General features: G+C 33.9%; 2 protein-coding genes across 2 annotated transcripts in view; one reads left to right on the top strand and one right to left on the bottom strand.

The window, feature by feature from the left end:
• Nucleotides 1-1,089: 1,089 nt before the first annotated feature.
• On the bottom strand, nucleotides 1,090-27,360 carry LOC148944749 (large ribosomal subunit protein eL6-like). Its single transcript, XM_089100496.1, has 5 exons — nucleotides 27,333-27,360; nucleotides 17,313-17,461; nucleotides 13,140-13,413; nucleotides 7,952-8,133; nucleotides 1,090-1,308 (listed from the first exon to the last, which is right to left on the bottom strand). Exons 2-5 carry the CDS (start codon nucleotides 17,454-17,456, stop codon nucleotides 1,147-1,149), a joined length of 762 nt encoding a protein of 253 aa, XP_088956622.1. The 5' UTR covers nucleotides 17,457-17,461; nucleotides 27,333-27,360; the 3' UTR covers nucleotides 1,090-1,146.
• The window catches only part of Cbp53E (Calbindin 53E), a 66,408-nt gene continuing 62,753 nt past the window's right edge, over nucleotides 23,877-27,531 (top strand). The window contains exon 1 of the mRNA XM_089100018.1: nucleotides 23,877-23,936. Within this exon, the coding sequence (XP_088956144.1) occupies nucleotides 23,877-23,936 (60 nt within the window). The remainder of the gene's footprint in view (nucleotides 23,937-27,531) is intronic.

Raw genomic sequence — 27,531 nt, forward strand, 5'->3', positions numbered from 1 at the left:
GCCTCTCAATTACTTGGCCTAACTGTCTTGGCTTTTTTCTGTCTACAATTAGCCATGTCTTGATGCAACCTACTAGAAAATACTTCATAACTTAAATTCAAAATCAACGGACAACGGACCCGTGACCCAGCCATTTCAACATTTGCCTCTCAATTACTTGGACTATCTGTCTCGGCTTTTCTCTGTCTACAATTAGCCATGTCTTGATGCAACCTACTGCAAAATACTTGATAACTTCAATTATGTATTTTGCAGTAGGTTGCATCAAGACATGGCTAATTGTAGACAGAGAAAAGCCAAGACAGATAGTCCAAGTAATTGAGAGGCAAATGTTTAAATGGCTGGGGGCACGGGTAAATGGCAGGAGTATGCATGACTCTCTTTTTGGACACATACTTGTTTGTTAGTTTTTGGAAAGGCATGCCTGCCTAGAGTCTCAGGCATGCTGACCAAGAATTTAAAATTGACATAAGACCGTTAGATTGCCTGTAAAGAGAATCAAACAAGGCACGCCCGCCAATTGTCTTAAAAATGTTGACCAAGAATTTAGAATTGACATAGGACCAGATGACACGCGTGGTCAATTTTTCAAGAAATTACTTTTTCGTTCTTATTTGCAACTAGCCAATGAAATGTTCAATTCACTATAAGTGCCCGTATTATAAGTCAGCTTTGCTTTGCATTAGCTTTTCGCGACTGCCACCCTTTTTGCCGCTAAGACACGGCTTACCACAAAAAAAAAAAAAAAAAAAAAAAAAAAAAAAAAAAAAAAAAAAACAGTATGTTAACACTAATGCGTCTTAGCCGTCCTTAAATTGTACTCTCTTCTTTTATACTAAGAAAGAAATGAATGTCCAGGGACAGTTATTACTAACTTCATTTTTTCTATAACAAACAAAACTGACTTATCTATTATAACTGCATTTTTAGTTTTCTTGTGAGAAAAAACAAACAAAAAAACTCACTTACTAACACTGACTTAACATGCGTAAGGACTTTAAAAAAGTCCTTACGGAAGTTAGCCAAAATCAATCGTGCCCTTGGTTTGGTAGTTGGGAGTTGTGACTTTTGAGAAATCCTGTCCATATAGAGAATTTTTTGAAGAAAGTTTATTGAACAAAACTTCCAGAAGTTTCTTTTTAACAATTAAAACTTCAATTTATGTAGAATCATGTTGCTTTTAAGCCCAAAAATGGTACGAAGATATTTCACAAGCATAGCAGCATCTGGTTGTGCTTTAATTGCTTTTAACAATTGAACATCAACTTCAGCTTGGTCCTTCTTTCTCTGCTCAGTTGGGGTGTACCTCTGAAAAAAGAATAAATTTAACATTAATCTCTTTCATAATTCAAGAAAGATATATACAACTTATTTGTTGTTAAACACCACATACATAAGCATTAATCACCGAACTTTCGAGACCCCCCCCCCCAACGAGTTATTCGATATCTCAACAAAAATCAACGATTTCTTTTTCGCGGTAATGTTCGTGTATTTACGAAGTTACTTTTCGGACAGATTTTAGAGAAATTAAAATTCATTCACGGAAACCTTAAATAATTTGGATATAGCATAATCGCGAAAATACACGGTAGAATACACTTATTTATTGACGATGTTTTTCAATTAAGCAAGTCGTTTTGACGTTTCGACAAATCGATCTGACATTCATTGAATTTTCAAGCAGCATTAAGCTCCTTAACATTTAAACAACAATAAGTAAACTAAGCCTTTAGATTTGGTTTTTATACACAGGATTAGATTATGTGCCTGGTACCAGCACTTTTTTCGGCGTGTCATCTAGCACCAGAACACAAGCTATTCCTTAGCAAAACACTGTTTTTGGTACATTTATCAAATATATATTTTGGAAAAATTTATGGTGATACTCTTTACTTCCTCTCATATAGTTCCCCTTTCCTTTAAATAATTTCTTATTACCTCTTCCAGCCAATTCGGGGACGACCTACTTTTCGCTTGGCCCCAACTAGATGGAGAAAAAGTACAATATTTGGCAATCTGTCATCCTTTATCCATAAAAGGTGACCTAGCCATGCCAACCTCTCTTTCATCATAGCCCTAGAAAATCAGCTCGAACCAATTTTTCAAACAACTTATGGTCTGATATACGGTGAGCCAAGCAAGTGGCTAAAACTATCTTTAGAAAATACATTTGTAAAGCATTTATTAATATTTCTTAGCCTACCGAATTTCAGAGCCATACTTCATCAACGTCATGACCATACTTCCAATATTCTAATCTATTGTGGCAGACTGACCTTCCTATTGTTCCAAACACTTCCATCACCACCTCGACTAATAATACTACTAAGTGAGTATGCCAAGTAAAGCTATATCCATGAAATATCTATTTCATTTCTAAAAGTATACTGTTCTTTTCTTCAACTTCATCAGCCTCATAGGATTTTAATTTAAGTTTTCTTATAATTAGTAGTCACTTTCCCTTTTTCAAAAACGATATTTCTTCAGGACCAAAAAACCTTAATCTTCAGGAATTAATCTCTAACTTCGCAGCCATCAGATCTCGCAACCACCATATTTCAAAACTTGTTTACAACCACCATCACCAAATGATGCCTTATGATTTTCAAATCTTAATACTATCCCCTCTTTCTGTATGTTCACAAAGCTTTACATTCCCTTTATCACAAATTAGGCCCTGTTCTTACGTTCAACTGAGGCATGTCCAGACTGACAACTTCCTCTTAATTTCTTTAACAGCCCAATATAATTTTTACTATTATGCCATCTGGCGGCATCTTCCAGTTTCTCGGCAGTTTCATCCATGACTGTCCTTTCATATCTCCTTAATTCACACTATAACGTCTTCTACACTTCCCTTACTTCTTTTATTTTCGTAAGATCTATAACTAAGAAATGTCTAGTGCAAACTCCTTCTCTCTTATACCAGGCCTAAAGCGATTTCACTAATGCTTGTCGCGAGTTTCTAACTTTTCTCCCGAGAAGCTACTTCGTAAGCTTCAAAAATCATCTCATTCCTCTTCTATATTGTCAGATTCAAAACTCTACAAACTCAGATCTAACCTTTCTTGGAAAGTTCCTCTCAAATTCTCAACCGAGCCTATCAGTCATAAGTACCCTTGAGGTAGTTGCCCTTCCAAAATTTCATATTAAATTAACTCTAGATGCTACTAATGATAATCTTTACTTAAAGATTACCTACATTAAAAGTCCCATAACAAAAATACCAGATTTTGAACTCGGACCTTGTATCTGATTGTTCCTGAACTGCTCGTAAGATTGATCCAGTCACCAATCCTTTCTGGGGCATATACACCCATGACTTTGGGCAAAAACCTATTGTTCTACTTGTTGTTTGTGTTTATGATGGAAAGGCAGTGTGGTCTTGTCGCTATTTAGGAACCCTTGAGCTCCCCTATTTCCTCCTACTATAAAATTTCTCTGCCGCCTACATCAATCGTTTCTGGGGCATATACAACCATGACTGATTCCTTGTAATATATTTTCATAAAGCGAGCAACCAAAGTTCTATTCATATACACCGTTCTATGTCATAATTTTCATAATTATGTATATCATTTAAACTATTACGACCTTAATAAAGTAATGGGTCGCATCAATGCAGGACAGACTAATGATTCCTTCTAAAGTCTGGACGAAATGCTTAAGTCGAGGTTAAAATTGGACAGCTCCCAGGACTTTCAGGTGAATGAAGGCTTTGTTCAAGCTTGGGGCTAATGGCATATGCTTTTTGAACTTTAGCAAGTGAAACTACTTTTACTCAATGTCGAAACTACTTTTAGTACCACCGGTAGCTTATACTGATGTGCGTTTTTGTATACTACAAAATACTGTATACGTTTTTGTATACTTATTTATCATAGTATCATATGGAGTTTGACCAGGTCGGCTACATTTGAACAATGCTTACTAAAAAAGACCAGCAAAAAAAAAAAAAAAAAAAAAAAAAAAAAAAAAAAAAAAAATTAGCGCCAGTTGTAGACTATCAAAAATTCAAAAGGGGAAATTGATTAATGGCTATAGAAAATAAACTACAGACGACTTGAACTTTCCAGATATCCTTAACCTTAATTCATAGATAGAGTACCAAACATATAAGATTTTATATTTACATACACATATAGTCCCCCCCCCTCGGTATTTCATTAGATATACTCAAAAATTACGCTACTTCTTCACAACCAGCCGAAATTCTTTGATGGTATATTAAAAAGTACTAAATATGAATCATACAGACACAGCTACCGCTTAAAGCATATGCATGAGCAGTCGGGGCTGTCCAAAGAAATAAAACTAGACAATTGTAGACAGTCAAAAAATTATCTGGGAAAACTGATTAATGTCTATAGAAAATAAACTACAGACGACTTGAATTTCCCAGCTATCCTTAACCTTAATTCTTACATAAAGTGGCAAATACACAAGATTTCTTATAGACATACATATGTAGTCCCCTTTTCTCTCCCTCGGTGTTTTCTTACGATATTCTCAAAGATTACAGAGCTTCTTCACATCAAACCGAACTTTATTGATGGTTAACAAAACGCACTAAATATAACTAATATAGATGTACTAGTGCTTATAAGCATATGCATGAGCAGTCGGGGCTGTCCAGGGAAATAAATCTAAAGACAGTTGTTGACTCTCAAAAACATATCGGAAAATTGATTAATGCCTATAGAAAGTACACTATAGACAACATGAAATTTTACGGATATTCTTAGAAATAAGTATTACGCAAAGTAGCAAATATACAAGATTTTTTATTTACACATATTCAGTCTCAGATTCTCCCCTCTGTATTATGTTAGATATTCTCAAAAGTTGTGGAACTTCTTGACATCAAACCAAACAGTTTGGTGTGAACGGAGTAGTGTTTCCGATGGCATACAAAAAGCACAAAATACGATTAATACAGACGTGCTTAGTGCTTAAAGCATATGTATGAGCAGTCGGGGCTGTCTAGGGAAATAAAACTAAAAACAGTTGTAGACTCTCAAATAATTATCTGGGAAAATTGATTAATGCCTATAGAAAATAAACTATAGACGACCTGAATTTTCCAAATATCTTCAATCTTAATTCATACACAAAGTAACAAATATACAAGATTTTTTTTTAAATATTCCGTCTTATCTCTCCCCCCCTCTCTATTATGATAGATATTCTCAAAAGCTATGAGGCTTCTTCCCATAGAACCAAACGGTTTGACGTGAACGGTTTAGAGTTTTTCGACGGTATACGAAAAACACAAAATATGATTAATGCAGACGTGTTTAATGTTTAAAGCATATGTATGAGCAGTCGGGGCTGTCTAGAGAAAGACTACTAAAGACAGTTGTAGACTCTCAAAAAATTATCTGGGAAAATTAATTAATGCCTATAGAAAATAAACTATAGACAACCTGAATTTTCCAGATATTCATACACAAAGTACCAAATATACAAGATTTTTTTTTTAATATTCAGTCTCATCTCTTACCCCTCTCTATTGTCTTAGATATTCTCAAAAGCTATGGAGCTTCTTCCCATCAAACATAACAGTTTGACGTGAACGGTTTAGAGTTTTTCGATGGTATACGAAAAACACGAAATGATTAATGCAGACGTGTTTAGTGCTTAAAGCATATGTATGAGCAGTCGGGGCTGTCCAGAGAAAGACTACTAAAGACAGTTGTAGAGTCTCAAAAAATTATCTGTGAAAATTGATTAATGCCTATAGAAAATAAACTATAGACGACCTGAATTTTCCAGATATCCTCAACAATCTTAATTCATATACAAAGTAGCAAATATACTAGATTTTTTTTTAAATATTCAGTCTCATATCTTACCCCTCTCTATTATGTTAGATATTCTCAAAAGCTATGGAGCTTCTTCCCATCAAACCAAACGGTTTGACGTGAACGGTATAGAGTTTTTCGATGGTATACGAAAAACACAAAATATGATTAATGCAGACGTGTTTAGTGTTTAAAGCATATGTATGAACAGTCGGGGCTGTCCAGGAAAAAAAAAAACTAAAGACAGTTTTAGACATAGACGACCTGAGAAGCTAAACTGTAGACAACCCGAATTGTCCAGCTATTTTTTAATTATAATTCATATTCAAAGTAGCAAATATACAAAATACCTTATTTACATGCACATATACACTCCTCACTTAATCGCCTAGATCTTCTCAAAGGTTCTCGAGCCTCTTTACTCCAATGATGGTATACTCAAACACTATTAGCAAAAAAAGATTTTTTTTGACAGATTTGCATTTTGTTCAAGAAAATTATCTACAGATAGACTGATTTCTTCCAGCTATATACTATTTTAGTTTATTAGATAAATCAAGATATAAATAAGATTTAAAGCAACATTCTTTGGATACTAAAGAGCCCTTGAGAACCAGTGTCGTCAATTCACGAAAATGTAGAGAAGGGGGGATGGGGTGATGTGTGCAAAATGTAGTTCTCAAAATCTAGGAGGTAGCTTTATTTTAATTTTTTTTTCAGTAAAAATAACAAAAAAGGACATTTTCAATGAAAATCACCTCCTAAACCTTTTTTCAAAATATAGAGGGCTGGGGGGACATGTGAACCAGTCGACAGACCAATTTTTATCAAGGCCTAGTAGATGACAAAATGTAGTATCTCAAATTTAATATCTGCCTGCAAATAAATTGGCTATTATATCAAACCTCTAAAGGGTGTACTAAAATGATATGCCTACGTGTCAAGAAATACAATACGATGGCTACACCGTCTATCTCTCACGGAACATCGAAATTTGTCAAATGAAACTGAAATAATATTATAATAAACCTCCCTGGACTATGCTTCAAGTTTATAAAAAAGTTTATGATAATGTCAGTGGAAGCAATCGGTGCGAGATTGAACTATCAACTTGGTGGAAGTAATGAAAGACTTGAGATTGAAGGTTGGTAAGAGTCAAGCCAAGAGAGATAGTCTCTCTGAGAGGCAAAGCTGCCATAAATATGATTAAGCGTGAAAGCCAGTAAGACGCATTTAGAAATCGCAGAATTGGCCCCTGACATCAAAAAGACGAAAATTGCACATCAAATGTTACTTCTAACTTAGGTGGGATCGAAACTAAGCCTTCAGTTATTCCGATGACACGACCGTAGGACCCCCTCACCCCAAGCCATGTAAAAAGAGTAAGACGCATTTAGAAATCGCAGAATTGGCCCCTGACATCAAAAAGACGAAAATTGCACATCAAATGTTACTTCTAACTTTGGTGGGATCGAAACTAAGCCTTCAGTTATTCCGATGACACGACCGCAGGACCCCCTCTCCCCAAGCCATGTAAAAAGAGGGGTAGCATAGTAGGAATGCTACTTGGTAGTTTTCATGGCCTAGTGAAATTTGTTGGCAGATTTGGCAGCTTTTGGCCCCCGTCCCTTCCTTAGGGTTTAAAATAAAAATTCTTCTACTTTCTTTCAGAAAACAACTTATATACCAAACTTTGTATTTTCTCCTTATACTAGGTCAGTTTGACCCTTCCTTATTTACGTTCCAAGAATTAAACTTTCCTTTTTGACAAGTACTTTTTAAACGTAGTCTAATACTTGTATGATTAATAACATGTAATTTGGTCCTAGAGAGGACTAATCCTTTCTCATAGCAATTGAAGGCAGACACACAGAAACCATCCTCCCCATTAAGCAAAGAAATTAAATCGAAAGCTAATGAGGAAGGACAGAAACTAGAGATCACATTAAAAAATAACTTACATTCACATTAACTAGGGGAAGGGGGTGGAGGGTCACATAGTGGCACATAAAGCGGAGTAAACTAATTTCATGTTGAACAAAATAACTATTTTATTCTTTAGCACAAATAATAAACTAATTGAAATATTCGAAAAAAGATGACATAATAACGGTATAAAATAAAAGGCGAAAAAACAAACATACCTCTGGCTTACTAGCAAAAATGTCTCCCTCCTTGGCCTCTTTCTTGACCTTGTGTCTTCTAAAGTAAGCGTCATTGATGTGTTCCGGAACCTTGACGTTAGAGATATCGATACGAGTGCTTGTGGCAATAACAAGCTTCTGGTGAACTCGTCTCAATGGAACGCGGTTAACCTTGAGAGGCCCTGCAAACAAAAGGAACCTAGTGAATTACCAAAAGCAAAAACAAACGATTTACAGACCTTTAGTAAATAATGTTCCGTGGTTAATTTCCCTACCCAATGGCCAATACCAAAAATGGCGAGAAACATCCAAACGTAGTGATAAATAGCAGGCAGTGACATGTTCGATGTAGACAAAATGGATAGGCAAGTAAATGTGAAGCACGGGCATAAATTTGTAAGACGAAGCAAAACCATTGAATGAAATGTAACGCTATTTCCCAAGCATTCCGTCATGAAATATATGAAATTGTGTTTCTAAACAAGATGGAAACCAAACCTCATCTGAATAATGTTACGAAGAATTGCAAAACCTAAGTTTTCGTATTGTTTATGGTCTTTAAAAGAACAGTATTGCTTGACTTTAGTATAGGAGTTAACGCCTACGGATACATTTACTCAATTTGCGATGCCCCTTATCATAGGGTCATAATAGGTCACAAAATTTTTGCAACTCTAGTGGGTGTTGCGTGTATGGTGCTTGCAAACACAAGAAGTCGCATTAGATGACTAGACACTAGCCAAAACAAAATTGTACAAGAGCAGTCAAATTTGAAACAGTAAAACGGACTAAAATACACAGATGATAAGCGTTAATTTTTAGCAGAAAGCAATCATTCACAAAGAGCATTAAACCTTGATTTCTTGACCAAATACATTTTGTTTATTCATCAGTTGTGCAAAATTGTTTCTGTAGATTGTACGGAAAAATTTCATTGGACAATTGGAGAGGCAACAATATAGAGAAATGTATAACTTCCAGAAGAAATCTTAATACATCTCCTCCCAAAAAAGTATCCTTTTTAAAGGGAAAACTCAAGTATGTTACCCTAGAGTAAGCCTCTCTTAAGATAATACTGTTAAAATGTCCGTCTGATATTTCTGTCATAGTCAGGAATAATTTCTAGGTGGCAACCTACGAACAGGGTGCCATTGTTACCCTTGTAAAAGCTTCAGTAGTTACTTAAGGTTACAATATTTACAAACCTGTACAAATTATGATAGCTAACAGGTCAACAACCTGGAAACAGGTCGTCATTCTTACTCTTGTGCGCTTTACAATGGTTACAAGCCTATATCAATTTCAATAGCTAACAATTTAGTTGTATTTGTGAGAAAAACATTTATACTATGCATTTATTTCCAGGTTGCCACTGTTACCCTTGTCTTTACAAGGGTAAAGCCTGTACCAACAATAATAGCCAACAGATCGATTATAACCATGAGAGACATTTATTTCCAGTTGGCCACCTGGAAGCAGGTTGCCACCGTTTTGTATGGGTTACAATGGAAAAAAGTCTATACGATCTATAATAACCAACAGGTCGAAAATTGACTATAAAGAATTCGTTTAAGCTTTAAGTTTTAACGCTAGTTAAAGCTTTAGTCAACTTTGAAGATGATGATCATGTAAAAAAGTTGACAAACAGTGTTGGACTGATGTAACTGGCAGAGTATTAAAACAAAAACAAACCCAGATGGTTATTGGTATTTGCTGATGTCAAACCACATTTGCAGATTTTCATCAAAAATTTTTACAGATGCATTGTATGTCAAATTGGGTTCAAAGGTTATCTAGTTTTTGATGTGAAAGTTTTTTTTGTACATTAATCCTTGTTTTTTTCGGGGGGAGGGGATATACTTTGAAACTTTTAAAGTTAATAAAGCACTTTGGCATTAAGACGTCAAAAAAGCAAGAGGTGTATCTTCAGACTAGTTTCTGAAAGGTTCGTGATAAGCAATCCTACCAACATGCCCGATTAAAAAATGGGAGGATAGGGGTTAAACAAAACACAACCTTCATTTTAGCTACCTGAGCAGACGGGGCTGTTTAAAGAGCATCAACTTTTAAACAGTTGTAGAATTCCAGATGGTGTAATAGGAAAATTGATTATTGTTTAGTCTAGAGGACAGCCTATATACAACAAGAACTTCCAAAATCAAAGGTATACCCTCATGATCTTTACTCGATTACATTTTTCTAAATTAAACATTTGTACAAACTTGACAACTTTTAAAAGACAAATCTTATTGGCCACCTCAGCAAACAGGAATTAGACTGATTTTTAAGACAAGTCCAAAGGAGCCCTCCCAGATAAATTCAGATCCAATGACGACCTTTTAAAGTTTAGACCCCTTTCCCCTAACAAAATCCTTGCACCCTCTCTTCTTACGGTCAAATCTGTAGTTTCAGTGACAAATAAAACAAAATTACAAATTAGCTAATACAACTACAAGTAACTAAGTCGTATAAACCAAAAATATTTTTTACAGTGAAAAACGACCACGTTTACTCAAAAGGTAGCCTTAAACATAATTAGAAGGTGGTATCATCAGATTCTAGTACAAATTAAGATCAGTCCAATGCACATGTCTTAATGACTCCCCCAAGTTTTCATTAAATTGCGTTGATGATCCCAAGCAAAACAATTTTTTGGTGATACAATTAATCAGAAGCCATTGAACATGACTGTACACCATTAAGCTTTCACTTCATTTCATCAATGATTAGCATCTGGACTCCAAATAAAGAACCTTTTCAGCTACAACAAATTTTGAGCGGCAGCCATTATTTTACAAGATGCATGTACCCTAGATCATAGATTTAAAATAATACTAGGCGACAATAATATTTATTTCTGCCTGTTTATAACCATTTAAAAGAGAACCCGGAGCCAACCTATCACCGTTAAAATATTCAACACAGAGGCGAGATATAAATAGATACAATTTAGGGCCCGGCCGATATGGGGGACAAAGTCATTATTGGTTATCAGCCATTTTTTTTTTTTTTAATGCGCGGCTAATCCAGAAGATGGCATCAGATGTTCTCAGATAATTTTTCCTTATCCAGTCTTTGGGGGAGGAGCCACCAACTAAGTATGACCATGGTGGAGAGAGCAGCAGAAGTGAGTCAAATGAAGTAAAGTATATTTAGTGGCAATATTTGTCAATACATACCTGGCATAACAATGTTCGAAATGTATGGTGAGTTCAACAATGTATACGAATTCTACGAAAACAACTAAAAAGAATACAATAAACCATACATTTTTGTTTAATGAATGTCCACTTGCGTATGTGAAAGATCCAATACTCAATCGATTAAAACCATAATATCTAGTCAGTTGCTCAGCTAAGGGAGGAAGGGGGGAGTCCAAGGGGTTGGCGCTACGTGCCGACACATTGAAAAATTTACGTATATACCCATTACTTATTACATCCCATTACTAGAAATTTAGTTTGTGTGTTCACATTTGTCAGCATACTGGACTATTTTGTTGACATAGTCTTTAAATCCCTACTCCAAACTTAAGACCCTAGCTGGAGCCCAATCCAATGTGCCTAGCATGGACTCGTTAGTAAGAGAAAATATCTTGTGAATGTAACGTTAAGTTATCACATTAGTATGTGAATGATTAAAACTCAAATTTCTGCTATTAAAGTTTTGGTTTCACATAATCGATTTCATTCAATATTTTACACTTCTTTTGATCAGATTTTCACATATTTTTGTTTATGTGACTAAACCAAAACCAATACATGGTTCTCTGACCTCAAAAATCCCTATCGGCTGGGCCCTAATACAATTATTCTAGAATGAGATTTCAAGTTGGGTAATTTCACTCCAAGCACATTTATGGTTTGACATCTATAAAACTGATTAAAGAGCACATTTTTCGCCTGCAATTTTGACGTATACAAGAGATTTCTGTGATATCTGCTAAAAAAGAACACAGAAAAACAAAACTTTTCAAAAGCGCCTATCTTTTTTTTGAGCTATTTCCAATTTACCAACTAAGAAAAAATTCCAGAATTCCCAAATTCTAAAAATATTAATTATATAAACCGTAAGTTATAGCCTCTGTTTTGGTCTTAAGCCCTTCGAGGACTAAATATGCATTAGTCATGCTCCCATTTTAAATACCTAAGCCTAAAGTATATTTTTAGAGTAGTAAGTATGCATTACTCAGTCTCTCATTTTAAATATCAAATCCTTCAGTATATGTTTAAAGCAGTAAGCCTTAGAGGAATGCGTATGCATTACTCAGGCTCTCATTTTAAATACATAATACTTTAGTATATCTTTGGAGGAGTAATTATACATAACTCAGGCTCTCATCTTAAATACCAAGGCCTTTAGTAAATATTTAAAGGAGCAAGCCTTAGAGAAATGCCTATGCATTACTCAGGCTCTCGTTTTAAATACATAATCCTTTATATATCTTTGGAGGAGCAAAAATACATTACTCAGACTTGCATCTTAAATACCAACCCTTTAGTAAATATTTAAAGGAGTAAGCCTCAGAGGAGTAAGTATGCATTACTCAGGCTCTCATTTTAAACATCTAATCTTTTAGATGTTTAACTTCACCTTCTGAGAAGAAAAACTGCCAAGAGGTCTTTCCAAGCTTATGAACTGTAAGGTGAGTTTATGACCTCATTCTTTATTCACTGTTTCAGATCTTTACTACTGATGTAAAGCTGAGGTTCGTATCAACTAAGAACTCAAACGATTTAAATTTTTATGTTTATAAATAAATTTATTTATATTATTGTGTGTATCTTGTTTTACTACAGTGTGGCTTAAAAAAAAAACAGCCGTAACGATCAACGATAAAACATTATGGTGATGGCACTGAATGTTTACTACAGTGTGGCTTGAGAAAAAAAAAAAAAAAAAAAAAAAAAAAAAAAAAAAACCAGCTGTAAACAAAAGATCAGCGATAAAAACATTATGGTGATGGCACTGAATTTTTTTTAATTTTTAAGCAATGAAGTACACAAATGTACATGCAATAGCCCTTAATACTAGGATCTGTCATTTATGAATAAATTTTGCCGTTTCTTGTATAATGCACCTTCAATATCTAAATTAAGCAGATCACCATAAATCTTTTAGTACATCTTTGATGCAAAGACCATAATGTAACTAGATGCTAACACTACACCAATAAAATTCTAAATACCTGATACTAAAAGAAGACCAGATTTCAAAGCTTTCAAGAGGACAACACGCTTGCCCCTGTTAACACCAGCTAAAAGGATGAGGACTGTTCCAGGTTGAAGAGATTTCCTAATCTTAGGAGGATTCTTGTTGTTGACTAGGCGTCGGTGGAATCTCTTTTGCCTGGAATTAATGGGGTAGAACTGGGGCGACTTCCTTGTACTGACAAGACGAGTGCCTCCATTTTTGTCTCCGCCAATTTTCTTCTCAATGACAAGGGGCTTCTTCTTCTGAGCCTACAAAAATTACGCACTTTTAAAACATGAAAATATGCAGAAAACCAAATTATATAGTTTTGCACCAGTAAGCAACTTGTTGAGACGTAATTCCTCCTAAGCCTACAGACACATAAGGTTACAACAGTAATTTTCCACAAAAATCTATCCTGAAATTTCAAAGAGGTCCCCCATTGAACTCCTCACCAATTTCCCCTCCCCCTCTCAAGAAACCTGCTAATGGTTATTCTGGGTCTTCCATTAAATGAACATTCATTTTCCTGAACCCACGCAATTAAAGCACCTATGCCATGAGGGGGTCCAAACTCTTGATTTTACATGTGAGCAAGCAGAACATATTTTTTCCTGCCTGCATAATGATAAAGGTAACGTTTGCTAGAGAAGAAATAAAATACCAAAAATATACAACACAATATTTAGCGAATGCTTCGCATATTCTCTTTTGTAATTATTTAGTTTAGCACCAACAAAAAGATTTCACCCACTGATTAAGCATTGAGATCAGTCCATGAAAATAATTAAGCTCAATTTACAAGGCATATATCTGCACATAGCAGAAAGGGAATGAGCTTGAAAATATCTACTTCAAGTATTTTACAATTAATTTCAAGTATTATTTACAAACCCGGGTAATAATCCTAACACAATTCTCGTCAATAACTTTGGGTTTTAAATGTCTCTACGTTCTTGGTAAAAATTGGATAAGGAACCCAGAAGTCAGACTAAACGCTATTTCAACAGTTCAATCAATGCAAGTCTTGATTATACCACCTAAAAATTGGATTGTTTAACAATTAAGTCGTCTCCATTTTCATTTTCTTAATCAGAATATGATTAGCTTCATTGTCAACATAAACAATACTGAACATCTTAAATGCACTAACAGTTGATAGCAAGCCTAATCTTGGACACAGAATGTTAGAACAAATGTTAGAATGAAAGTAAGAACAAGGTATCTAAGTCACAGACCATGTTAATCTAAGACAAGTCCTGTCAAGCAAAATAATTGTATGTAAATAGGCTAGGCTAAAGCGGTAACTAATGTCAAAATTCAAATGCTAAAAAAAAGTTTTTCAAGATTGTAGTCAATCCATCACATTAAGCCTAGTCTTAACTATCAGCCAATACCAGCTATCTAAACCTATTTACTTCATGTCCAAGATTAGGAGCATGTTGTCATGTTCAGGAAAGGTACATTTTAATCAAGATATTTGAGATTAGGCACTCTCGGAGTACTAATAGGAACTTATAAGGTGACTACCAAAAAAAGTCCTGGGTTAGCAACAAAAGAAGGACAAAATTGAGTAAAACAAGTGTAGAGGTCAGGATATTTATGCATTGAATTAATATACATATTTTAATCTTTGCCTTAACAGAGACAAAATTAAATTGTTATTGATTTTAGGACAGGTCTGATTCTGCTGTCTGGTGGGAATTTCTCACGTCATTGTTTAGACTCTACTCCTTGTTCAATCTGTTTCAGAAAGAACTCAAGAACTACAGTTTTGGCTAACAAAACTAGGAAATAAGACAGAAAACTGATTGAATGATACTGACCAAGCCAAACAGACAAATGACATGGCCTACTTAACAGATATAGAACAGGTTAATAAAACAAAACTCCATGGAGCATAAAGATTTCTTGGGGGAGCGGCTGATATTGGTGAGCCATTGCTCTTTGTTGCCAATTCATTTATTTTCTACATACAAAAAATAATCCACTTCTCCATGAAACTAGGTGGTATGCAAAAAAAGTGTGAGACTTCAAACTGGAAATCAAACCAAAAGGTGAAGAGACACTGGTTTCTGAAATTCAAAATCCATTCTTTTTAAACAAAAAAGGAAATAGAGCCCCTTGGCAAAAAGAAAGAAAATAAATGGGTTGACAAGGAGTTTTCCTCCAGTCACGAATAAAAACAAAGTTTAATAAAACTCATACAACAATTTACAAAGCCTGTAGCATATACAAGACCTAAAAAACTAAGATAAGGAAGACATATATAGGAATAACTTAGGTATAGCAACCAAAAAACGTTATTTTCAAAATAAAGTTTGTACCCCAAAATTAAGCACTAAATTTTCCTTAAAAGAATTTATAGGTTTGCAAAACTTACACAAAAATAAGACGAAAACAATCTTTACAGTGACATCAATTCACAAAAATTTAGGGAAGGGGAAAAATCTATATTTCAATTCCTAGGAGGGGGTAATTTTTTTCTTTATTTCAAAATTTCCAATGACAATACCACAAAAATAGCAAAGAGGATATTTTTCAAATTTCAGAGAGGGAGGGTCTAGGAGGGAAACAGTCTTCGTGCCCCCCCCCCCCCCCCAATTAAATAACTCCAATAATGTTGGCTATATATTTTGAGAGCACAGAAATGAGACAAAATACTGCAACTTCGTTGGATGAGCAAATCTTAACTTGGACTAAACAATATGGTCCAATTTATTACTATTTATAAAAATCAAAAACAGCCAAATTTGACACTGAAACCATCTTTTCAGTCACAAAAATATTTTCAAGGTCTAACCTTAAATTAAATGGGGAGGAGGGGGGTGGATGGAAGGGAGAGGGATTTCTCTCCAAGACTGATTCCAAGGATCCCATGGAGAAGTAATAGCAGAAAAATATATTATTATGCACTTCGACCTCCCTCATCCTCCTCCAAGGAAAATCCTCAAGTCTCTCTCAAATGCTGGAGCTGTGTGCAACTATGCCCATCAATGTACTAGAAATGAGTAAAATCAATTAATTTTATTATTGCTTTTTAATAGTTTTTGAAATACAGTATTTTATAGCCAACCCTTGATCCTCATTTTTTAAATGGAATTTTGGAATGTGGGAAACTGATAAGAAAAGAAATTTTAGCACTTTGACAGCCTTTTCAGGATAGGATCAAAGGATATAATAAACTGACCAGAGAGGAATCTCATTTTGATCAATATATATATCGAGTCATCAAAATCTGAACTAAATTAGCAATAGAAAGAATCTTTATCATCAGGCATAATCTATTTTGTTTATCCATGCATTGTGGGTGTTGTTACACCCATGGAATTTAACTTCATACAGATGCTTCACTTTCCACATTTGGGTTTTTATTACTTTTTCAACAAGGTATTTTTTTAGAGGGGTGTACTGGCTGAAGTTCCTCTCAGCAAAAAGTCACAAGAATGGGTTCCTTCTTCATACTTTCAATTTCAATGAAGTATTTTAGAGCTAATCCTTGATTCTTATTTTTTTCTTTAAGGAATTTTGAGGTGTGGGGAAATAATCAGTTAGCAAACTCCAGCACTTTGACAGTCCTTTCAGGATAGGACCAAAGGGTATTGGGAAACTGACAAGAGAGGAAAATCTATGACTTTGAAAATGATTTTAAGAACTGTAGAAACTGCTAGCTTCACTGACAATGTGGCATTTCTAAGCAGAACCAGATAACTACAAAACAGGGTATTTATTTTAAAAAGCTAGATATTAATTAAATTGAAGGCTAAGTTTCCTTGGATCAAAACTATGATTTTCTTGAAGTAAGAAGGCAATTCTTTTTTTTGCATTGATTAAACCATCCAAGTTAATCAAAGTAATCTGTAAAACAGAATAGTAACAAAACAAATATTATAATATGGTAAGTTTTTGGTGAAAACTGTCTTCCCAATAAAAAGCCAAAAAATACAGCAAGTATTCCATTTAGGTTTTGATATTAACAAAATGATCTTGATGAACATTGATCAGATCACAGATAAAAATTATAAGCAAACTTGAGCTTCCTCCCTTGTTGCTTTCAAACACGTTGACTTACAAATTATTGAAGGCTTTTGTTAAGATGAAATTAATATAAATCAATTGAGCGCTTGGATTAAAGTTAAAAAAAAAGAAAAGAAAAAGCCACAATTACCTTCTTTGCCAATTTCACACTTTTTGGCAATTGCCGCCTTTTTGCTTCAAGATATTTTCTTGCTGCTTCTGCTTTAGAAAAGATATATTTACCACTAGCCAGAGATGGGGGAGCAGGTTTAGTTGCAGGCTTTTTTTCAGCCATGGCTCCTAGAATATTTTCATATAAAAAATGGTTCCTAGCATCAGACCTCCAGGTATGAGTAGTTATAGATTGCTAACATTTTACTTAAGTAGTGTTTTTCATTTAAATTCAGAAGGTTTTAGTTGCCTTCTCAAATCTATAGTTCTTAGTATCTATTTACCCTTAAATCCACAATCAGTTTAAAGAAAAATAGGCATCTGAATGAGGCCTATTATCTGGAAAGGGCTGGTGTTGGTCATATTAAAGTTATGCCAATTTTGTTCACCAAAAACTGAACATAAATGTATAGCCTTCTGAAAATGAAACTGACAACAGAGTTAAAAGACTGGCTCCATCATTTTTTTTATTTTACCACAACTTAGAAGACTTTATTGATGAACAACCATTTTGAATAGTTCAACATTGTGGAAGTGACACAACCTTCAATTGAAAATTCCATAAACACACTGCATGATTGGAGCAGAGGTTGCAAGGCAATCTTTCTTCTGAATAGTAAATTAATTTGCATCTATCTAAGCTCTTCTCAAGGTGAATGCATCACCTTGATATGGAAGAATATACATCCACGTCCTGTGGAAATGGAAAGACCTAAACTGGTATATACCCTAAGCAATCAATTTCAAAAAAGAAGAAGGTAATCTGTAGGCAAACTTCTTCTATAGGCTAATGCATATATATATATATATATATATATATATATATATATATATATATATATATATATATATATATATATATATTTATACATACATTGTAATAATATGAGATCTTATTGAATTTATTACATTAGATATATAGTCTAATTATATATATCTAACCTAATTAACACATAATGTATAATTAAACCAAATAGCTATCTCTTGAGTTATTGGAAAACATAATAAAAAAGTAGCTGGTCATGAGCTAGGCCTACTTCTAGTGCAATAACTTTGTCTGTTGTTGATTTTTTTTTTTCTTTTTTTATATATAATTATACATGAATATGTTGATGTTGTATGTGTGAATTTGCTTTTACTTTTGTTTGATTTTGTTCCTATTTCATCCTTGATTTATTTATAATTGACATTCTTATTTGATCTTATTGCTTTTGTCAATATTTGTCTTGTACTAGTCTTCTTTTCTTTTCTTATATTTTGCTCCGTTTTTGTAGACAGGTTTTCAGTTAATAAATAAATAATCTAATCCAACATGATCTAAATAATCTAATAGTTGAAGCAGACAATGAGGAAAAGACTGACTAAATCATTAACTTACAGGATGAATTACAGGAACAGTGCCTTTTCTTGAGTGGGCTTACCCCAGCAGAGTATTCTTACATTTCCAGTGACAAGTCATACATCTGTCATAACCTATGGACTATATTGATTTTTTAATGTGTAATGACTAATGTTTGTTTTTCTAATGTCAGTTTCTTTTATAAAATTTTTAACAAAGACAAAGAGACTACCACTGCCTCACTTGGCAGAGTATCCCTACATACCAATCAATACAATGGATAGATTTTGCTGTTTGTTTTAAATTTTGGTTGTGTTCTCTGGTTGATGGATATTTTGGAGTTAAAAAATATGCTTGAAATCTTGTTGTATCAATTTCATTTTTAGATTTATATATTTCAATCTGATCACCCCTATGCTGGCAGTCTCTGGACTACAAGCCTTGATTTTTATACCACAACCTGTATTGTTGTATTTTTTCTATATTTATAGTGAACTTTACAATATAGCCAGCAGATTCCATATTTGATAGCTACATGTACTATTGATTTGAAGACTTATGAAAATATACTGCTGTTCATATGCTTGAATGACCAGTGCATCACTGAGAGGGCCAAATCCATCATATATAAAGAGTAGTTGCACCATCTCAACCCACTTGGGCTTTCCTACAGATCAAAAGGAGAGGACAACATGACAGCTAACAAAATCATCCCTATAAAAACATATCCCATTATTGCCTTGCCTTAAATTCCAGTATACATTCATGAAAGGATGGTTCCTTGGTATACAACTGCCAGTGATGAATTCAAAATTTTGGTTGAGGACTCTGGACTGTCCCAGCATAGATGCCACCCTCTGCTCCCAATTCCTGTCCACATCATGCTTGAATGACTCCAGGGTTTGAGATTGGAAGGTTTGACTGCTTAAAGAGTTTCAAAGTAGAGCAACATGGTTGGAAAAAAATGGTAGCCTTCAGTGCAGTTGGTAGTTTGTTGGGTAAATTTCTTGGAGTTTCCCTTGGTTCTCCTGTTAGGGTTGATAGGAAGGAGGCTTAAGATAGGGTTGGCTTGCAGATACTTAAAAGCTGTAATGACATTAACTGATCTTCCTTTGGTAAACAAGGGTTGGAATTTTTAATGCCACAAGCAGTACCATACATGGGCGCCCATAAACTGAATTCCAGGGGGGGCAAACCTTGTCTAATTGGCACTTTTAATGCTATATAATAGAAATCTCAGAACAAAAATATAAAAATAAGGCAGCATCATTCCGCCAGGGGGGGGGCAAGTCTCCCCCCTGCCCCCCCCCCATGTGGGCACCCATGCTACCATAGGAAGGGGGTGCAGACTGCCCCAGGTGCCAGCCTTGGCAGGATGACAAAAATTGGTCTAAAAGGACATTTGATGTATCTTTATGAAAAGTTTAGAATTTGTTTCAAGCTTTTCAATTTTTTCTGCAAACATCACTATTTCATTTTTTTCAGCAAAGGGTGAGCAATGTTTGACCATTAAAGTCATTGGTTATTTATACTCTAAGCAACAAATATTGTTATTTACTCTTATATAGAAAGCACTATAAAGTCAAACAAAAGACAATACTGTGTTTCCTTTAAACATGGAGAATGATATAGTCTTCTGTAGGCCTATGACTTTTTAAACATCAAATTATTATAGAGAAGTATGAATAAAGTTATACAGAAGACTTTTTGGCTTTCTTACTTAATATATGATCCACTAAAATGTCATACAGAAGAAATTATATTACCCCACTGATACATAGAGAAGACAACAGTCATACAGATGGCTTTTTATAGCCTAGGCCTACATGATTTCATATATAGAGTAGCCTAAATAAAGTCATACAGATGAATTTTTATACCTCATACTATTATAGAGCTAACATGAATGAAGTCCTACCTATAACTTTTTATGTCTTTCTTTTATGGAGCAAACTTAAATAAAGTCATACAGATGACTTTTTATACCTCCTGCTATTATAGAGCAAACAAAAAAGTCATTATAGATGAATTTTTATACCTCATACTATTATAGAGCAAACATAAATAAAGTCTTACAGATGACTTTGTTGTTTTCTCTATGTATCAGTGGGGTAATATAATTTCCTCTGTATGCCATTTTAGTGGATCATATATTAAATAAGAAAACCGAAGTCTTCTGTATAACTTTATTCATACTTATCTATAATAATTTTATGTTTAAAAAGTCACACAGAAGACTATATCATTCTCCATATTTTCTCTAGAAATATAAATATATAATTACAAAGATACAAGGTATAAAAAGTCATTAGTATGACTTTATTCATGTTTGCTATATAATAGTACAAGGTATAAAAAGTAATCTGTATGGCTTTATTTTTGCTTGCTCTACACTAGCATAAGGAATAAGTCATCTATATGACTTTATTTACGATTTCTCTATAAAAGAATGAGGCATAAAGTCATCTGTATGACTTTTTATCATTCTACATAATAGGAGAAAGCATGAAATTGTATTCTGTTTGACTTTATACTGCAGTCTTTATAAGAGCAAATGACAATAATCTATTGCTCAGATATAATTTTTTTTTATATTGTCACATGTAGGTAACCCATTTCAATTTTTTCATCAAATATATCACTAGTTTATAAATAAATTGTTCAAGACTAACATGCATAAAAAATACTTATTTATAACAATTCAAACTTCATTTATGAGGCAACTGAAATATAAACCGTTTTCCCACCATTTCGTTTTTCAAATGCTGGTGACAAAAATAGCACTGAATTTTGCAATTCAAAACTTTGCGATCATTAATTCAGAGTATATTCTAATTCAGGGTATATACTTCAACATTAGGGGGGTGGGTGGCGGGTAAATTTGCAGTTGGTCATATAATTTAGCTAGGATGAAAGTGAAAACATCATTTGATATTGTTTTATGCTCTTTAATTTTTCATATAAAATACCTTTAGGGTCCCTTTGAGGGCTCCAGATGCAATTAGCTACAGAAGCAGGTAAATTTTTGCAGTTCATATTATTGACTTACAAACAAAGTGAATATACCACTCAAATGGGGGGGGGGGGTAAATTTCCAATAGAAGCAATTATTATATTTATAAGAGCATAAAAAAGCATCAAGTGGTATGTTCACTTTACTGCTAAGTCAACAATATGAACTGCCAAAAATTTACCCAGAAGCAATTTTTGAATTATGAAAGAGCATAAAAGAAGGCATCTAATGACATTTTATCTTTCATCTTAACTAGATTATGTGGCCCACTAGAAATTTACCCAATTTGTTAACTACAATTTTTCTGCATAGTGTCTAATAACAATTGTTCTCTTAACATATTTCCTACTCAAATAGCCCTAATTCTAGGCTTATTTTACAGGTAGGCTAAATAATATTTGGGTTTCAGAACAGAGCTTCCTGCTTCATCACTTATTGGTTTTATAGCCCTGCATAGGCTATGTATACTTTAATGCAAATAGGATAATATTTTTGGCAAATTTTTGTCATTCATTTTATTGACTTATGAATAAAGTAAACACCCCAGTCAACTCTTTTTATGATATTTCAAAACATATTAATTATTTTTGTCAGAAAAGATTTTACCCCCCACCCCTATATATACCAATTCAGGTTATATATTTACACATTCGGGGGGTGGGGGGAAAGTTTAAACTTACCTCTCATTTACATCAGAAATAAAATTTACCCCCACCCCCTAATTTGCAAATATATATCCTGAATTGGTATATATAGGGGTGGGGGTAAAATTCATTTCTAATAAAAATGATTATTATATTTGGAAAGAGCATAAAAAGGCAACAAGTGGTATGTTTACTTTATTTGCAAGTCCATAACATGAATAACAAAAAATTTAAAGTATGCCCCAGGAAGGTATTTTGAAGTACCTACCTCTACTCCTCCCTCTAGAGAAGAGGTACCCAATTCTGTACCTGTGGAACAATTTGTATGTGCCCTCCTCTCACTATTTGACAAAGACAGAATTTTTTTCATAAACATTATTTTAAAATATGATTTATTTTTATTCATTTGTTATAGCTTTAGTTTTTTTTTACTGCCTAGGTTTATTAAATATGTTCAATACTTGTCCCAACTTGTCTAGAGGCAAGCCAGACTAGTTGTGTAAGGAACTATTTTTGACTTGTGCTGATTGTTTGTTAGATGGATTTTCTAACAAACGTGAGATTGTCTCAACAATATATGAGACTTATAGTTATCAAATAATATAGTCACAAGAAGAATACATGGAATATCAACAGACATACTCAGTTAAAAACTGACTTGGAAATGTGTGACTGGTTCTCATGACAATTTGATGAGTCAACAGATGTATCAGACACTGCACAGTCAGCAGTTATGGTGAGAATTGTGTTTAGTAGCTTACCTTAAATTACCTTAAATTGCATTGTCCAGCGAAATAAGGAAAGATCCTGTAAAGTCGCTGGTCAGTGATGATGGGGAGTCACTGGTTTGGCGGCGTCCCACTCTGTTTTCCATGGTTTGGTGAACCAATTCTTATCAATGGCAATCTTGAATGCATTGACAGAGGGAGCAGTGACAGCTGCATTGGGTAGACTGTTCCAGGGACCCACCACTCTATTGGAGAAGTAGTGGTTGCAGAGTCTGCTGTGAGCTCTCTTCCTGAGCAGCTTCTTACTATGCCCTCTTGTCCTGAATGATTCGTCAAGTTGTAAAGGACTCTGAGAAGAGGAATCAGCATGCAGTAGCTTGTAAGCCATAATGACAGTAAAATATAAAATTCACATAATGACAGTAAACTTCACAGTAAAAATGATGTTACAGATATTACCTATGAAAGGACAGACAAGGTGTGAGGATATTTATAATACATTCAAAACATATCAATAAATATGCCTTTGCACAAGCTGTCTGCAATAGCCACTGATGGGGCACCATCAATGATAGGTAAAAACAAAGGATTTATTGCCCTCTGCATGAAGGATGATTCATTTTCAAATTTAATGTCCTACCATTGTATTGTCCACCAGGACACCAGGGTATTGTCCACCTGTGTTGTAAAATTTTGCCATTTGAACATGTCATGAAAATAGTTTCAAAAATAATCTATTTGAAAAATGATTCTATTTGAGCAGTTCCTTTGCAACACCAACTTTTCAAGGCCCTGTTAGAAGATACTGAAGATAAAGAACATGATCTTATTCTGCATACTGAAGTATGTCAGCTCAGTAAAGGAAAGGTTCTTACAAGATGTGAGTTTAATTGAAGAAATAAAAACATTTATAAACAATAGAAAGGAAAATTATGATGAACAAGCTGACTCAGGCTGGTTGATTGACTTGGGATTTCTCACAGACATCATGGAAAAATTTAATTCTTTAAATTTGGAGTTGCAGGGTTAAGACAAAAGCATAGCTGAAATGATAAGCTCTGTAAAGTGATATAAAGCTAAATTGGATTTGATGATATCACATTTGATTTCCCACATATGAAGAAAATGCTAAGTGACAATGAATTAAATGGGACATTATTTATTGAGTATCTTCAAGAATTAAAAAAAGTTTGAAGAGAATTTTACAGTTTAAACTTATTGAGCCAGTATTTTCCTTCTGTATCAATCCTTTTACTTGCCAAATAAATGTTATGTAAAAAGCTGCATGTATTGCAGATTTTGTTCAAGGTAAGACAGAAGAACTAGAGCTAGAAATTTTGGACCTTAAGAATGATATTTTGCTAAAATCCTTAATGTCAGAGGACTTTTGGAATGCAGTGGATAGAGAAAAGTTCCCATTGTTTAAAAAAGCAGCATATAAAATTGAATTATTTTTTTGTTTGACATATTTATGCCAATCATTGTTTTCAAACATGAACTTAATAAAATCAAGATATAGATCTTGACCCAACGCTGAGCATCTTTATGGTTGTCTGCTAACAGGATTATTGTCATATGCTCCTAATTATGAAGCTCTGGCCAATGAAATGCAACACCAAAGATCACCTTTTTATTTGTGTTTTGTTTACTTTCTTGATGTTTTGTAAATACATTTCTCTGTGTGTATGCAATTTGAAAAAAAAAGCCAATTAATTTTATTATTTTGAAACATTTTTGTGTATTATTTATTGATACATTATGACTATAAGAAAATAAACTATGGGAAAATGACAAGTTATGGAAGGAGCTTGTTGATTTAAAATAAGTGGTACCTGCCACCCTATAAATATTTTAGAATGTGCTCTAGAGTAAAAAAGGTTGGGAACCCCTGCTCTAGAGGGTCCTGACCTTTGATGACTTTTAAAAATCTGTGCATTATAAAATTAAAACCTTGCAATATAAATCTTGTGCTTACATGAAGAACAACAAAATTGTTTTCAGCTTCACAACTTTACTCAATCCCAATTTATAAGGTATTCAAGATATGCAAATGCTTTCCTAAATTTTGAAAAAAAAAAACATTGATATGACTTAAAATTCTACTCAAATAACAGGAATTGCATTTCAGATTTAAAACAAGAGAAAAAGAAACAGATAACTGAAAATTCAGGTAAAATTCTGTTTTTACAAATTTTAAATAGACCTGTCATGTATGCAAATTTCACAACCTCCTAGAGGGAGAAGGAGTGGAGGTAAGTTAGCCTGTAGACCCATCCCTGAAAGTTCCATTCTCCTAACCTATCCCCTTTCCAAGACAGCCAAAAAGGTAGATTTTTACCAAATCATATTATTGACTTATGAATAAAGTGAATAGCCTATACCACTTGATGCCTTTTTTTAAGCTCTTTTCAAATATAATAATCATTTTTGTTGGAAATAAATTTTACCCCCACCCTATATATACAAATTCAGGGTATATATTTGCACATTAGGAAGGTGAGGAATATTTTAAACTTACCTCTCATTTACATCAGAAATAAAATTCACCCCCCCCCCCCTAATGTGCAAATATATACCCTGAAGTGGTATATATAAGTGTGGGGGTAAAATTCATTTCCGACAAAAATTATTATTATATTTGGAAAGAGTATAAAAAAGGCATTAAGTGGTATGTTTACTTTATTCATAAGTCAATAATATGATTTGGTAAAAATTTACTGCCAAAAGTAGGCTAGTGAAAGTAGAATTTTATGGATATCCACCACATGGCTAATATGGGAATAAAGTTATTTTGTGATGCAAATGGATGTTATATTTAGATTGGGGATGCAATTCTAGGTATATATTTGTACATTAAGGGGGTGGAGGTATATATTCTATGAATATACAGCCTAGGTCCTAAGAAATTCATGAGTTTCTTAGAAAAACAAGGAAAGAAGTGAAAATAAAGGCTCTACCCCTGCAAAATGTGTCAACTAGGATTATTCTGCATATTATGGAGTAAGAGTTGTTTTCTTAATGTTTCTTTATGTCTAGCTGGACTCTTAGGCTTAAAATACTGGTTGGCTAATTTAAAAATGTGTATAACCTATATATACACTGTCAAATTAGCCATCTGGTGGTATCCTGAATTTTAACCTCACTGATACTGTCAAAGATAAAATTGTAGATAGTAGGCATTTTGCTATCTTACAAAGTAGGTAGTTCAGTAGTTAGTGGTTGGCTAATTACAATTATATGTGATTGAAGTGAAGCTCATTCAAAATCTTCTACATAAGGCTAGCCTATTCTCCCTCTAGAGGTTCCTGACCTTTAAAAATCTGTGAGTTATAGAAGTAAAACCTTGCAAAATAGATCTTCTGCTTAAATGAAGTAGGCTACAACAAAATTGGGTCAATATCTAGGCCTACAAAATCATATTATTGAGTTAGGACAAAAGTGAATACACCATTCAATTCCTTTTTTTATGCTGATTACGAATATAATGAGCATTTCTATCGGAAATGAGTTTCAGCCCCCCCCCTATATTTGCCAATTCAGGGTTAGGTTAGGTTAGGTATAGCCTGTATTAGGGGGGGGGCTGAAATTCATTTCCAATATAAATGATTATTATATTCATAATAAGCATAAAAAAAAAGGCATTAAATGGTATATTCACTTTATTCCTAACTCAATAATATGATTTCGTAGATATTGACCCAAAATTGTTTAACAACAGAATTTTACCTCAGTGAGGCCTAGGCACAGAGAAACTTGTGATAAAACGACCTATGTTCATAACTTTTACCCCGGTATTGACCTAAGGTGCAATAATATCATGATTAGGAAATAAAAACAATGAAAAGTTTGAGAAACTTAGTACAAAACAAACCACACAGAAGAAGATGTAGAAAGATAACTATTTCCAAACGTTGTTCTTTATTTATGATTTAAATCTGTATGCTTACTTCTCTGTACTTAAATATTTGATGGATAGATTAGGTAAGATTGAGTAGAAACAAAAGCAAGGTGTACAAAACCAATCGAATGTAAGTTATTTAAAGGGATAGAAGTAAAAAAGTAATGAGTATAATAAAATCCTTATATGAACTACTTATATTTTCGTAATCTTAAGTATTTCACTGTTTCTATTTCTAAAATCTAGAGATTTCCAAAATAAAGCTGAAAACCCTAAAGGAATTCTTTCAACAAAAACGAAGAAGAGCGCTATTGTCACGTACTGTATGTAATCGAGAGGAATCCATGCTTTAGAACTATAAGAACTATTTACAACCACCTGATAGTGAGTGCTAGGCTAAACTCTGACAATAGACAAACAATCGGTCCCATGCCCGCTGGTTGAACATTCCCTAAAAATAAGTCTTGGAGGCCTTTCTGTCGGTGCCAAACGACAGAACAGTCTTGATATGAAGCTGCATTATGATTTTGTGGTGATGCTTTGCCATTCATTATCGTTGAGCCACATCATAGTCACA

The sequence above is a fragment of the Artemia sp. Qi Xiang Cuo genome, chromosome 14, assembly GCF_049724085.1.
Source record: "Artemia sp. Qi Xiang Cuo chromosome 14, ASM4972408v1, whole genome shotgun sequence".
Taxonomy (NCBI): Eukaryota; Metazoa; Arthropoda; class Branchiopoda; order Anostraca; family Artemiidae; genus Artemia; species Artemia sp. Qi Xiang Cuo.